At 40.0% G+C, this 13,762-nt stretch overlaps 2 protein-coding genes across 11 annotated transcripts in view; one reads left to right on the forward strand and one right to left on the reverse strand.

Moving 5' to 3' along the window:
- IQCG (IQ motif containing G) overlaps positions 1 to 11,178 on the forward strand; it is a 42,194-nt gene extending 31,016 nt beyond the window's left edge. For 7 of the 9 annotated variants that reach the window (XM_057503648.1, XM_036904884.2, XM_036904902.2 and 4 more), the window contains 5 exons: positions 1,086 to 1,247; positions 2,222 to 2,296; positions 7,747 to 7,878; positions 8,560 to 8,661; positions 9,970 to 11,178. In XM_057503648.1, coding sequence (XP_057359631.1) covers positions 1,086 to 1,247; positions 2,222 to 2,296; positions 7,747 to 7,878; positions 8,560 to 8,661; positions 9,970 to 10,104 — 606 coding nt within the window. In that variant the 3' untranslated portion in view covers positions 10,105 to 11,178. The remainder of the gene's footprint in view (positions 1 to 1,085; positions 1,248 to 2,221; positions 2,297 to 7,746; positions 7,879 to 8,559; positions 8,662 to 9,969) is intronic. The other 2 variants (XM_036904909.2, XM_036904914.2) reach the window with 2 other exon arrangements.
- The window catches only part of LRCH3 (leucine rich repeats and calponin homology domain containing 3), a 109,537-nt gene continuing 106,665 nt past the window's right edge, over positions 10,891 to 13,762 (reverse strand). For both annotated transcript variants that reach the window (XM_036904853.2, XM_036904863.2), the window contains exon 19: positions 10,891 to 13,762. In XM_036904853.2, coding sequence (XP_036760748.2) covers positions 13,637 to 13,762 — 126 coding nt within the window. In that variant the 3' untranslated portion in view covers positions 10,891 to 13,636.

The raw sequence follows: 13,762 nt of genomic DNA on the forward strand, positions 1-13,762 counted from the left end.
TGAATTACTCACACTTTGAATATTTTCAACAATAAAATGTTACCTCCCTGACTGACACCCTTCTGAGGCTTCCCATGGCCCTTGGAATAAAATCTGAACTTCGTAATAGTGCCTCTGAGGCCCTTCCCGGTTTGTTCTTACCCAGCTCTCCAGCTTCATCTTGTCTCACTTTCAACCCTCACTGGGCTAGAACCTCCACAGTTTCCTTCAGTTCCCGGAATGGATCCAAGTCTTTGCTGCCTCCAGACTTCAGCACACACTTTTCGTTTCCTTAGAATTCTCTTGACCCCACTTTTCATGTGACAGACATACGTATCCTTCATGTGTCAATTTTAGCATTCCTTTTCAGGGAATCCTTTTTAGATCATCCAGTCTAAGGTAGGTCTTCCTTACTATTTTCTCCCAGAGTCCATGGCCCTATTTCATAGCAATTTGCACTTTTAAAAAAGTTTACACATATTTGTTTCCTTTTAACCACCTCTCACCCACTTGGTTGTAAACTCTATGAGGGCAAGGATTATGTCTATTTAGATCTCCGCTATGTACCTGGTGTGGTACTGATTAAATAGTTTTTAACGATACTGAGAAGTTAAACTTGCCAAGCATTTTGTAACCTACAAAGGTTTTTCACATATATTCTCAATTGATACTTATAAACACTTAACAGAGATATTTCAGGCAGGGTGGATATTAGTATTTCTATTTTATCGAAGGTAAGATTAGGAGAGTTTAACTAACTTGACCAAGTTTACACAGCTACTGGGGGCTTGCCTGTGAATTCAGGTATTTTAATCATTTAGACCAATGCTCTTTCTACCAGAATGAGACAGTAATGGGAAATCCCTGTGAATACAGAGTAGCAAATAGTGTGCCTTAGAAAGAATCTTGCAGTCTTATGCCTATACTATTTACCTTTCATTTTTATTTATGCTATCCATGATTATTAGCTTAATTTCCTATAGAGTGATAGCAGAAAAACAGATCCAGTTCCTTGTTATTTATAAATACAAAAGGCAAGCTTAAGCCACTGGCTGAACTGAATGGAGGTAGAATGTATTTTAATTTAGAAACCTGGTCTTATTCAGAGTCAGAATGAATATATTGCTAACCTCAAGGACCAGTTGCAAGAGATGAAGGCAAAAACCAATATGGAGAATCACTATATGAAGAGAAGCTCTGAGCTGCAGATTTCCCAGACCCAGAAGAAATGTAACAAGACAGAAGAACTATTGCTGGAAGAGATCGAGGTAATCAGGGCACATCAGGCATGAGCCGGCTAAACATTGCCTCCGTGAACAAAGGGGAGGAAAGCGAGGTTGTTTTGATTTTTGCGTACTCTTTCCCGCAGCCCTAACATTCGAGATTAAACACAAAAAACGGAGCAAGGAATTGCACACTGGCCAGCAGAGATTCTGATGGGTTGCAGCCTTCATCTCCCGCTTTTTCGTGATGACTTAGACAGTCGGTTGTCCTTTCTTCCCGTGGTCACTTTATCTTATAAACCCATTTGCCATTTCTCCTGGTAATAATAGAGGGAGGGCAAAACAAGGTACCTATTTCTACCGGCAGGTTTTCGCTGCTGCTTTCCTCACCCACCCGGTACCTTTTATCCCTCCACTAAGAAATACTGAGAGGTGACCTTCAGTCAAACCTCAACTTACAGAGAAGTCGCAATAAAAAATATCAGGGAAAGAAACAAGGGGTAGAAGCTCACTGGGAGGAGAGCTGAGCGGCTGAAAGAACAACAGGGAGGGAGAAGGAGCGAACTTTAGTGGGGCTGCCATCTGTGTGCAGGACTCCTTTCTCTGAGCCCCCGCATATTTGAAAGCTTACCCCCCCAGGTGTGGCTTAGGAGCACGCCAGCAGTTTTTTCTTGCAGTCCGGAATTTCCTTGTGTTCCCAAGAACCTCGGGCCCTGCAAGTATTGTTTCACTCTTTAAACTGACATCACTTTCCAGGCAGCGGGCTTGTGGTCCTTAGTTCCGGGCACTTGCCTGTATCTAGCACAGCGCTAGGCACACGGCTCTGCCCTGTGTGGAAGCGCGGACTGAATGGAAGGGAGCTGACCTGCCGCTTGGGGAGCAATACCGAGGAGTTCTTGGGAGCCCAGCTGGTAAAGAAAACCTGGGCTACTGCCACAGCCACACCTCCAATCCGGAGAACGTCTCCTTTCCAACCCTGCTGGGAAGAAGTCCTGAGGTTGGTTTTATTGTTCTCACAGAAACTACGGTTAAAAACTGAAGAGGAGAACCGGGTTCACATGGACATTGAGATATTCCTTCGGAAGGAGCAGCAGGTGGGTCACCAAAACTTTTTTACTCTCTGATGTGTTTGTGTTCTATTTACAAAATGCCAAGGACAGCAAAATAATTCTTTTGAAGGAAGAAAAATCAGCCATAATTCTACCAGTCTAAAAAATGAGCTGTAGCCCGTTTTCTTTACAAGTTAACCATCTGAATAAATATTTTATAAAGCTGTAATTTGGATATAGGTAAAATTTTGTCCTCTGCCTCTATCATTTAGCATTACATAAGAAACTGTTTCCTGTTCCTTTATTTTTTTCACAGTTAGAATTTTAAAACAAAATTTACTGGTGTTTTAAATTATAAAAATAACATTCTTAGTTGAGGGAAGATTTTTAAGAATTGCCAATTGCGTTCAATATATTTTTAAAGGTTATCACAGTGTCTTCATAAAATAATTTAGAATAGTTTTGTAATGTTCCATTGAATGGTTATGCCATAGTTTGCTGGTTACCCTTTGTTTTTGATATTTAGGTTATTTCCAAAATTTCATCATTATAAATAATGCAGTAATGACAGTTCTGTCCAAATAATTATTTTTCTTCATTGCAGTTATTTACCAAAAGTAAATCTCAAGCATGAGATTATTATGTCAGACAGACTGATATTTTGTGACTCTTGATAAATATTGCTAATACTTTCTCATTTACATGGCCATCAGCAATGTATGCGGACACTGATTCCAAGGTGTCCTCAACAGCACTGCCATTTTAGATATTTTTAAAAGCCTACTATTTTTTTTTTTTTTTTTTGTGAGGGCATCTCTCATTTTTATTGATCAAATAGTTGTTAACAACAATAAATTTCTGTATAGGGGGGTCAATACTCAATGCACAATCATTAATCCACCCCAAGCCTAATTTTCGTCAGTCTCCAATCTTCTGATGCATAACGAACAAATTCTTACATGGAGTACAAATTCTTACATAGTGAATAAGTTACATGGTGAGCAGTGCAAGGGCAGTCATCACAGAAGCTTTCGGTTTTGCTCATGCATTATGAACTATAAACAGTTCAAATATGAATTTTCATTTGATTTTTAAACTTGATTTATATGTGGATACCACATTTCTCTATTATTATTATTTTTAATAAAATGCTGAAGTGGTAGGTAGATACGAGATAAAGGTAGAAAACAGAGTTTAGTGTTGTAAGAGAGCACATGTAGATGATCAGGTGTGTGCCTGTAGACTATGTGTTAATCCAAGCTAGACAAGGGCAATAAAACATCCACGTATGCAGAAGATTTCTCTCAGAACAGGGGGGGTGAGGTTCTAAGCCTCACCTCTGTTGATCCCCATTTTCTCACCAGATGGCCCCCTGCGACTGTGCCTGTCTTAGGTTGTTCCTCCCGTGAGGAATCTTACCCGTCTCTGTAAAAGCCTACTATTTTAGTGGATTGTTTTATTTTACTTTTTTTTTGCTAATAGAACTGATCTTTTTCCATATATTTATTTACTCATTTCATTTCTTCTTGGGTGAGTTGTATGTGATGAAATGGTTTTAATTAGTATTTCCAATACTAATAACAAACCAAATTGAGTGGAGTCCTAAAAAATATCCCTATTGGGTAAATAAGGAAAAATTTTCCCACTTAGTCATGATACAGCCTGCCTTTGAGAGAACTAATGAATTTTCTGTAAACAATTCCAATGTGTAAAGAAAAGAATTTATAGATGCTATCTCATAGGCCTTTTACTGAAAAAAGTATCTGGTAGCATCAGGGTTCTGTATCCCTGCAGTTTAAAGATTATGTATCATGTTACTTGTTTCAAATGTTAGATGCATAGCAGGTATTTGATAAGCTTTGATAACCAGATAAGTTGGATAAATGGATGATGGATAGATGAATTCAGTGTTTTCCATATCTTCCACCCAATAACACAAGCAGTACAGAAACACTTTTCGATGAAAACTTTGAAACTAAAAGAATTTATAGATTTTGAAAAGTGAAAACTCTCTTAATCACTCTCCTTTCCAAGGACTTCCTCCACATCATTTTCTTTTCATATACATACTTGTGTGTGCACCTAATGTGTTGTATGTGTGCATTTACTTATATTTGTGACATATATGGAATCATACTATTGATATTGCTCCAGACCCTGTTTGTTTGGTTTTTTTTAGTTACTGTGTCTTTAATGTTTTCTATATAATATCACATATAGGGGACATACCAAAATTTATTTAATCTTTCTTCTGTCAGTGGACATTTAGGTTGTTTCCAAGTTTTGCTGTTATAACAATGCTAAATATTCTTAGACATGTCTCTAAGTGCGTGGTATATGGAAAGCTATCCATTTTTGTATATTGTTCTAGGTTCCCCTTTTGTCCTCTCATACTCATTTTAGTGGTTTTTCAGTTGATTTATTTGGACTTTCTAGGTAGAAAATCTTATTGACTACAAATAATAATTTTATATTTTCCTTTTTGTTATTTATATGTATATTTCCTTTTTGTGGTTTATTGTATAGACAGAATGTCAAGTGTCATGTTGGTTAGTGACTTTATCCGAGGAAGGACACATTGACAAGGGACATTCATTCTTAACACCTAGCACAATCACCCCTGTTGCTTGAGTCATAATTAAGGTTAAGTATCAGCAAGTTCCAGGGGAACAGTTAACTCATGTCACTATAACTCAGAAGTAAATAGCTTACACACCAAAATAACTTGCAAGACTTTGCTGTTATATATATTGGTAGAAACCTGGGGACATGTGGGAATGGATTCTAAGGGCGTTAGACCAAGGAGGGTGGACTATAATACTAGATTGGGTCAAGTTCATGGATATAGTTGTTCTTAATGAGATTCTGGATTTAATGTGTTAGCCTGTGTAGCTGGAGGTGATCTAATCATTTGCTGGGTTGGTTAAGTGAAACTTGGGTCCCGCACTGGCCCACATTTAATGTGGTGGAGATGCAGTTTCCCTGCTGTGACATGGAGGAGAGAATCCGAAGACTTAAGGAGACAGGAGTATCAGATATGTGTGGGAACAAATCTGCCACCAAACACCTACTTTGAATTAGCTTCTATGAGGCACTCCTTCCCAGAAGACACTCCTCCACTAAGTCATTGAGAATGTATTAGTGAGGGGAGGCCCTTCCCTTGGGAAGCTCTTGTTGTTTTTTCCTATGTAGGCCAGTTAAGACCATGGGAGATATCATGACTCACTGGGGTCCCTGATTTCAGTGGGGATGACGGGGTCCTGGAGTGCCAGAGGACAAATGTCAGCACTTATTGCCAAAGACAAAGTGGACACATTCACCATGAATGGGTAGCAGGGATGTACTGGTAATCAAAATGCCTTTGCCCACAGGGATGTTTGGCAATGGCTAATCAATTATGGTATCCCTAGGAACAAAACTGATGGGCAGCCTGATAAAGCATTCCTTGATCTATGTAACATAAAAAAGTCCAAGTCTAGTAGCCAAAAACCTGACTTGAGTCACAAAGAAGAGTCATGGCCTCTCCTACAGTTTTCAGAACTAAGTTACTTCACAGACCCAGAGCTCCTTGACTAAAGGGGGCAGGTCCCCCTCAGTTTGAACTCTGTAGTATTGCTTTAAGTATATGCTGTGAATCTTCCTGTAAATCTTACCCGAAGCTATTTATTAGAGTGACTGTGCACTGGAAAAAGAACATATCCAGACCTTTTTCGATTTCTACACATTGGCTCTGAATTGATGTTAATTCCTGGCGACCCAAAATAACACTGTGGTCCCTACTCAGAATGGGGGATTATGGTAGTCAGGTGATAGATAGAGTCTTAACTCCAGTCTGATTTACTCTGGGCCTACTTGTTCTACGGTCCCACCCTGTGGTTATTTCCCCAGTTACTGAGCACATATTTGGAATAGACGTACTTAGCAGCAGACAGAATTTCCACATTGGCTCTCTGACTCATGGAATGAGAGCCAAGTAGAAGTCTCTGGAACTTCCTCTCCCTATACCAAGATAGTGAATCACTAGTAATGCTGCCCTCCTGGGATAACTGCATCAATTATTGCCAACATCAAAGACTTGAAAGAATTACAGATGGTGATACTTATCATATCCCTGTTTAACTCAGCTGTTTGGCCTGCGTAGTTAAATGGTCTCGGAGATGCCTCTGGACTATTATAAATGTAATCAGGTGGTGATTCCAACTGCACAGACAGTTCCAGATGTTGTATCATCACTAGAGAAAATCTTCAGTGGCCACTGGTACTTGGTAGGCAGATATTAATCTGACCAAAGCCCCTGTGCCCAAACCAGTTTGAAAAAAACCTCCAGAAGCAGTTTGCTTCCAACAGTACACCCTCAGTCTCACATCTGGGCTGTCAGTTCTGCCTCTGCCCAAATATGGTTTGCAGAGATATTGCTTGCTTTGACTTTCCACAAAACATGGTAGTAGTCTGCTGCTTTATGCTGATTGTATCTGATGAACAGGAAGTAGCAAGGATTTTTAGATGCTTTAGTAAGACACATGTGAATTAGAAGGTGGGAGTAAACTCTATGTTTGGTACCAACTCTATATCATTATAGTGACAGAAAGCACACCAGTAATTTGAGCAGGGGACACTGAACACAAGAATCATTAATTGGTAATATGGGATTGACTACAAAGAACGGGTACAAGAGAACTCAACAGAACACCCTAGGGCTAAGAGACCGTATCCAAGGAAGGAGTGAAGAGAGAAGAGAGATGTTTGGTTTGTAGTCCTGGGTCTACAGCTAGTGAGATAAAGCTGGCAAGCAAGGCACAGTGGACTGTGTTTGGCAAGCAAGAACCCTCCTCAGCAAACTTGTAGGTGAACAAGTGCCACTTTGTGTCACACACGTGCCACCGTCTGCCACGCCCCAGGAACAAAAGCAGCGCACCAGAACCTGGGCGAGCTCTCCCGTCATGTCCCTCCAGCGCCCTCTACTGATAACACTTAATATTGCGCCAGCTGGCAAATGGTTTCATAGCAAGTATCCAGTTTCACAAAGCTGGCCAGTGAAGGATTCACGTTTTTTATCTTAGAATTTTAAAGTATTTCTTGACTAGTATTTAGTGTTATCAAAGAGATGTCTGATGCCATTCCTTTTTCAGAATTTTCTACCTACCTTTTATTCCTTTCCCTCTTCTCTACAACTTCTCTTATCCACTTGGGAAGCCCTTCTCCGTTTTAAAGTGAGTAATAACATAAAGTGTACAGATATTAAGCATATAGCTTGATGAATATTTTTCTATACATTCCCATAACCACCCAGACAGAAAGCATATTTACAGTATCCCAGAAGTCTCCCTCATGCCCTAGTCCCAACCAATAAACGAATCCTCCCCAGAAGTAGCCATATTCTGACTTCTATCATTATATAAGTTTTGCTTGTTCCTGAGCTTTGTATAAGTGATTTCATACAATATATACTGTTTTGTGTCCGGTGGGAGCCATGTTTTAATATTCTTTCCAAATAGAAACTTGAGGAGAAGCTAGAGTTCTGGATGGAGAAATATGACAAGGACACTGAGATGAAACAGAATGAGCTAAATGCTCTCAAATCTGCTAAGGCCAGTAACTTAGCACACCTCCAAGACCTCGCAAGGACGGTAAGGAAGCAGCCATGCCGGTGGAAGGCTGAGCATAGAGGGCGGGCGATGGCTCAGCCAACTGCAGCTGAGTGGTGCTGCTTTGGTCACAGAGTGGAGGTGTGCCTGGAGACCATGCGGTTCTTTTTCAATGATTGTGATGACACAGATGATGGGGACAACAGCCACAGCTGACATACAGTGCTTACTCTGTCCCAGGCACTTTACTAGTATTTCACACAAATAACTTACCTCTCACAACAACCTCGAGGTAGATACTATTATTATTTCTACTTTATGGTCTCTGAAGACAGTTTGTATATTATGATTTCTAAAAAGCTTCTCATTATGCTGCCATCATTTGAATAAATGTAGAACCCAAATTTCTCTTTTAAAAGGTGGCTGCTACTTGTATGTGTACATTCTATCACATTATTTTGAGGTCATTAGTCGCGCATTGTTAGTATTTTATTTTTATGAAAGATTTTCAAGCAAATTTGAGTTCGAAGGAAAAAAATTGGGGAGCAATGATAAATATGTGAATATTTACAACACAGGAATCCAGTTATTCTTTTTCTGAAGGTGGGGAGTTATTTTTAGACTTGGCATGCTTTAAAATTTTATATTAAAAGTGCAGGGCTGGCTTGGCCACAGCTTAGCCAAGACAGTCCTGTAACATATGGTTAATGTCTACTTTTGCAGCTAAGGGAGTATGAACAGGTCATTGCTGAAGATCGTGTAGAGAAGGAGAAGGCCAGGAGGAAGATAGAACAGGACTTCTTGGAATTAAAGAGCATCATAAAGGTAGAAAGCTATCGTTGTTGTCTTGGGGCCCCTTCAATTCTGTAGCTGGCCTACCACTGAGAAGTCACAAAGTTACTGATTTGTTATTATCGGAATTTGTCAACACAGTCTGTGGTGCAGGGAGACAACATAGAAAAGGACATGCTCCCAACTCTACATCCTGGAAAAAAAGGTGGTTAACAGTGGAAGCAAAACCTAGAGCTTGTGCTGAGGTCAAAGAATACTATTTGTAACCAAAACAGCTTGCAAAGGAATTCTTCTTAAAATCCTATTTATGTAAGTCAGCCCAGGCTAGCTGCTAGATTTTGATTAAGAGTTGTTTTCAAGTAAGGTGGAGATAAATAGCAATTTAGGAAAAAAAAAAGGTATTTTAGTTTTATATGAACCCTGTATATTAGTGATGCTAAAACTGGGAGGTCAGATTCTGAGAAATGTTTTCAAGCAATAACATCATTTGGATGAAACTGTTGTTTTGAGGATTGCCCTTCTCTCTGAAAGAGGAATGTCTGCTGAGACCCTAGAGTGTGCAAATTAGTTTGGGATGTAATTAGTGGGTAGATTAAGAAAGTAAGTTTTCAAGTACATTAGGATCAGGTATCCAAACACAGACGAGCTTTCTGTTAGGAGAGAGTTAGATGTAGTTAGAAGGTACTTACAGAGCTTCTACGGTGTTTTCTGATTGTCAGCATTCCTTGATTTACAGCAAAAATGTTAAGACCTGGCCAAAAACCACTTTTGTTCTTGTCACTAAGGATTTGCTCCCAGTTGTTAGGGCTTAGTCTGATTTTAAATCAGCCCAGATTGTATTGGGAATAGTTCTAATGACTTAACATATTTAAGGGAGCTGTCTAAATCCTTTTTGAGAGTACTGATCCTTTAATCAATCCTTAAAGACATGAAATGCACCAGGAAGCCTACTGAAGTCATCTAGATTATCTGCACATTTCTGAGTGCCGGCTTTTCATGGGCCCACGTAACTAAAATACCTTTTGGATCAAATGGTTGTTAGATAGGAGAAATGCGGATGTTCGTGATGAGCAGCAACACAGGGCAACTTAGGTCTCTAAGTGCAAAGGAAAGATTGGGCGAATCAGAATTCCTTTTTAAAATTTTTACTGTGAGAATTCTACCCCCAAGTCCCTGGCTTAAGCTCTGGGTCTTGCACAAAAGGAGAGCCTTGCTGAAGGGAGAGCATGCTTGGCCTCGCAGCCTGTGTCTCAGACAGAAATTACTTCATCAAAAAACCACCTCCTCATGTAGAAACGCAGCTCATCAGGCATACTAGAAAATGTACTCACTTCCTTTCAGCTCCAGGCCTGGTGGCGAGGCACTGTGGTACGGAGGGAAATTGGTGGTTTCAAAATGCCCAAGAACAAAGATGATGGCAAGGATTCAAAAGGTAAAGACAAAGACAAGGACAAGCGGAGAGGCAAGAAGAAGTGAGAATCATCTCCGGTCTTTCCCTCGGGTGTTCTGGGGATGAAGAGAGCAAGGACACTTTACCATCAGAGACTCACCCAAAGGCTGTTTCTTATTTGGACATCCCAAGGTGCAGCGTAGTTATTTCACTTTGCCTGTTATATTAGTTTTCAAACCCTGATTTAGCTTATACCATAGATTTGGGACTTTTTCATATTTTGAAAAAATTTTGCTGGGAAGAAGTATTTCTACAAACCTTCTTCAGATTCCTCTTGCTCTTCCTTACAGAAAAAAGCTCATGGGCTTTGTTATATCAATGCATGAAAACGAGAAATTCCTGTAATGTCTCTGATTGATGTATTTGGTGAGACCCTAGGGTCTACACCTGCTCTGCTTACTCAACAATTTTCCCCTTATGGGGTATTAAGGCTAAAGAGAAGCCATGTGAAAATCCCCAACCTAAACCTGGCACATAAAGCTGATGATCACTCTCCCTCTTCCCCAAGACACAATGAGCCCACTGGATTATTCTAGACTTGATTAATCAGAATAGAATGTCTTGGGATACTGAAGCTTTCCCTATAGCACAGTTGGCAATTTCTGAGATAAAAGTCTAGTGTGTCATGTATTTCGTGACACACGTTATTTTAAAAGCCTTATTATATCTGTTAACTCCAAATACAGGGCAATACTGGTATCTACACTTTCTTGAAAAAGTACATTTTGATCTCAAAGGCCTGGTTTCCACTGATGTTCCCTCAGGGAATTAGATACCATTTCATTTTTGCCAAAGAAACAATGCTTTAGGTATGAACATTTTCAAATCAGCCTTTATTTCATGCTACTGAAGTGTTGGTTTTTATTTTAATGTCAGTGTGTAAGGTGGCATACAGACAATATAAAATAACACATGATATTGACATATTTATACTTAGAACTTATGCATTATATTTACAGGCATACAAATATAGGACAATGTTTTACAAAATCTTTACATGTTTACAACACTTTCAGAAATAAAATGAAATCTCCATCTCACTGCAATATCTATATAGAAGTTTTCTAAATATCCATGTATTCCTTCATTTCTACAACCTTTTAGGTACTTAGTTTTCAAAAATTCATCATACTCATCAGCATGTCACACATCATTAGTTCCTGCTGAGCTGTTGCAAGTAGGAGAAATCACAGACTCCTTGAAAAGCTGTGAAGCTGTATTTTTAAAAACTATTAACGTGATCTACTAAGAAGCCCCCTACTCTGTTCTAGCGAAATACAAAGGCTGTTCCTCTCATGAGTTGTCTCCAGAGAGAACTGGTTTGGAGCGCTAATCGTGTGAGTTTGAAAGCCCAGAAACCTGGCGCCTTCAAAGCTCTGTGGTTGGCAGGGGCCCTGGTGGGTGGGCACTCAGCCTCTTCCTGCACAGTCGGTGCTGGGAAGGTCACTGTAGGAAGCTCACACGAGGTCAGGTGGAACTCCTACAAAGTCATCTCCATCTTACACAGGAGTCTTAAGCAAGGCTAAATGCTAAACTTTCCAGTTAAACAAAAAAGGTACTTGGCAAAACACTGAACACAAAAATTTTCCAATAAAATCATGATTTGTTTTTGCACCTTGACACAGAAAAGAACTTTCAATATATTTGATATTTTACTTTATATCAGCCATAATGATGTAAATTTTTTTTCTAACAATTCTAAATTTGAATTAGTTTGATAAAAATACATTAATATGGTTTCATGTTATGAGTAAAATTTGAAATAGGTTGAAATTATTCCAACAGGGAAATTAGATACAAATGTTTCAAATGTTGCATTACATGTGTGTTCTGGGATTATTCCCAGAAGTGACATAAGTGACAAGCTGTCTTGTCCTTCGCTGGGTTTCATTTCAAATGTCTCTACATAATCTGGAGATTGTAATATTGACTAAAGGAAAGGGACCTATAGTTTAAAAATACACAGCTAAATTATAAACAAGTCATATGATTGCTGGGTCTGTTTGTCACTGTAAATATAATGGGGTCTGGCTCTTAAGCACTTTGAAGACATTTTGCTTTTGTTCTGAGGACCCTGAAGGACTGGGTTTTGGGCCAGATGTTTTATGTTATATACTTTTAAACTTGAACAAATGTTCTGATGAACTTGTTTCCTTGTAAGAACAGGAAAAGACACTCTGACCAGAATAATTCAACATAATTTTATCCAAAGTTCCTTTTAGATGCTGCATTTGCGTGACAGAGAAAGAACATTATGCTCAAATGTATGCATTGACAAAGAAAATCCACAAGTTAACAACAGGAAAAACGCTGAGTAACTAGTATCTTCTCACTTAACTCTACGTGCTTGGTCTACAAAGGCAGAGAATACCAAAGATACCCAGACAACTAAAGGGGGCTCAAAGCATGGGGAGAGAGACCCAAGGGGCTAACCCTGCATAAAAGCTCCTGGCTTTGTGTTGCTTGATTCCTTGGACCTTTTTGCTCCACCCACAATTAGAGCAAATAAGGCCCTAGAGGTGGAGTTAGACAAGACAGATGAAAAGACTTCTTTGCTGGCTGTTTGTAAGATGCCACAAGCACCTTAACTGAGCCACAGAAACAGGCAGTTTCCTGAAAGAAATCGAAGAGCCTTGGCTTTTCCTTTATCCCTTTTGCTTTCTCTTCATAATCTTCCATTAGTTGCTCCAGGCATGCTGGGAGCTGCACGGGGGAAGAGCAGGAAGGTGCAGTGAAGCCGGAGGCTGAGTGTGCCTAAGCATTTGGAAGCTGTGTGGGGAGTGCTTGTGTACAGAGTGTGGGATGACACAGAACCACCCTCTAAGCAGTGAGGGCTGGAGCTGGGCAGGCCTAGAACACACACAACTCTGTATTTTCTCCAAAAAAGGTTTTTTGTCCAAAAACCCCAGTTCTATGTTATTTTTCTTTTGCCTTAGACAGACCATCCAAGTAGTCATAATATAGCTGCTGGTTTTAAATGTAGTTGGAAAACATAGTGGAGTCATTACTCCCCCAAATCATACCAATATCTAGCATGGAATGGTGGTCTCCACTACATGAAACACCTGGAATGTTTGATGACAGTGCAGATACCTAGGCCCCAATGTAGATCCACTGAATTAGAATCTGTATTTTAACAAATGCTCCAGGAGACTATAACGAACAAAGTTCAGAAGCCAGTGGACTCTCAAGGTCTTGAAAACAGGTATAAATAATAGCATTTCTGTGCCTTCAAGAGAGCTAACTATCCCTCTGCGAGGACAGTCACCTTGGTACGTAAAGAGAGCCTACTCTCTAGGAAAGCACAGCCAGTTTAGGCTTCAGTGCTGGTTTCTCAGTAATGACAGGATTAAGTTTCATTTGCAAAAACCAACCATGTCTTCAGTGGAAATGGATATAACCTCCCCTAAAATGGAGAAATGAAGCAAAACATTCCTGTTAGGAATCATGGAAACAGTCCCTTTAAGAACACACGAGAGCTCAGGGAAGCAGAAGGCCGCAGTGGCAATCACGCCGTCCTGTCTGTTCGTCCGGGCCAGTGCCCCAGTGCCCGAGTCCTCACACAGCAGAAAACTGGGGCTGCTGTTGCTTGGGCGGCGCAAGTTCCAGGAGAGCCTGGACCGTCACGGCCACCTGGCTCAAGCCTTTCTCTTCTAAAATGTGGAGAGGCAAACATAATTGCTC

Source organism: Manis pentadactyla, chromosome 1 (genome assembly GCF_030020395.1).
Source record: "Manis pentadactyla isolate mManPen7 chromosome 1, mManPen7.hap1, whole genome shotgun sequence".
In the NCBI taxonomy this organism is placed as follows: Eukaryota; Metazoa; Chordata; class Mammalia; order Pholidota; family Manidae; genus Manis; species Manis pentadactyla.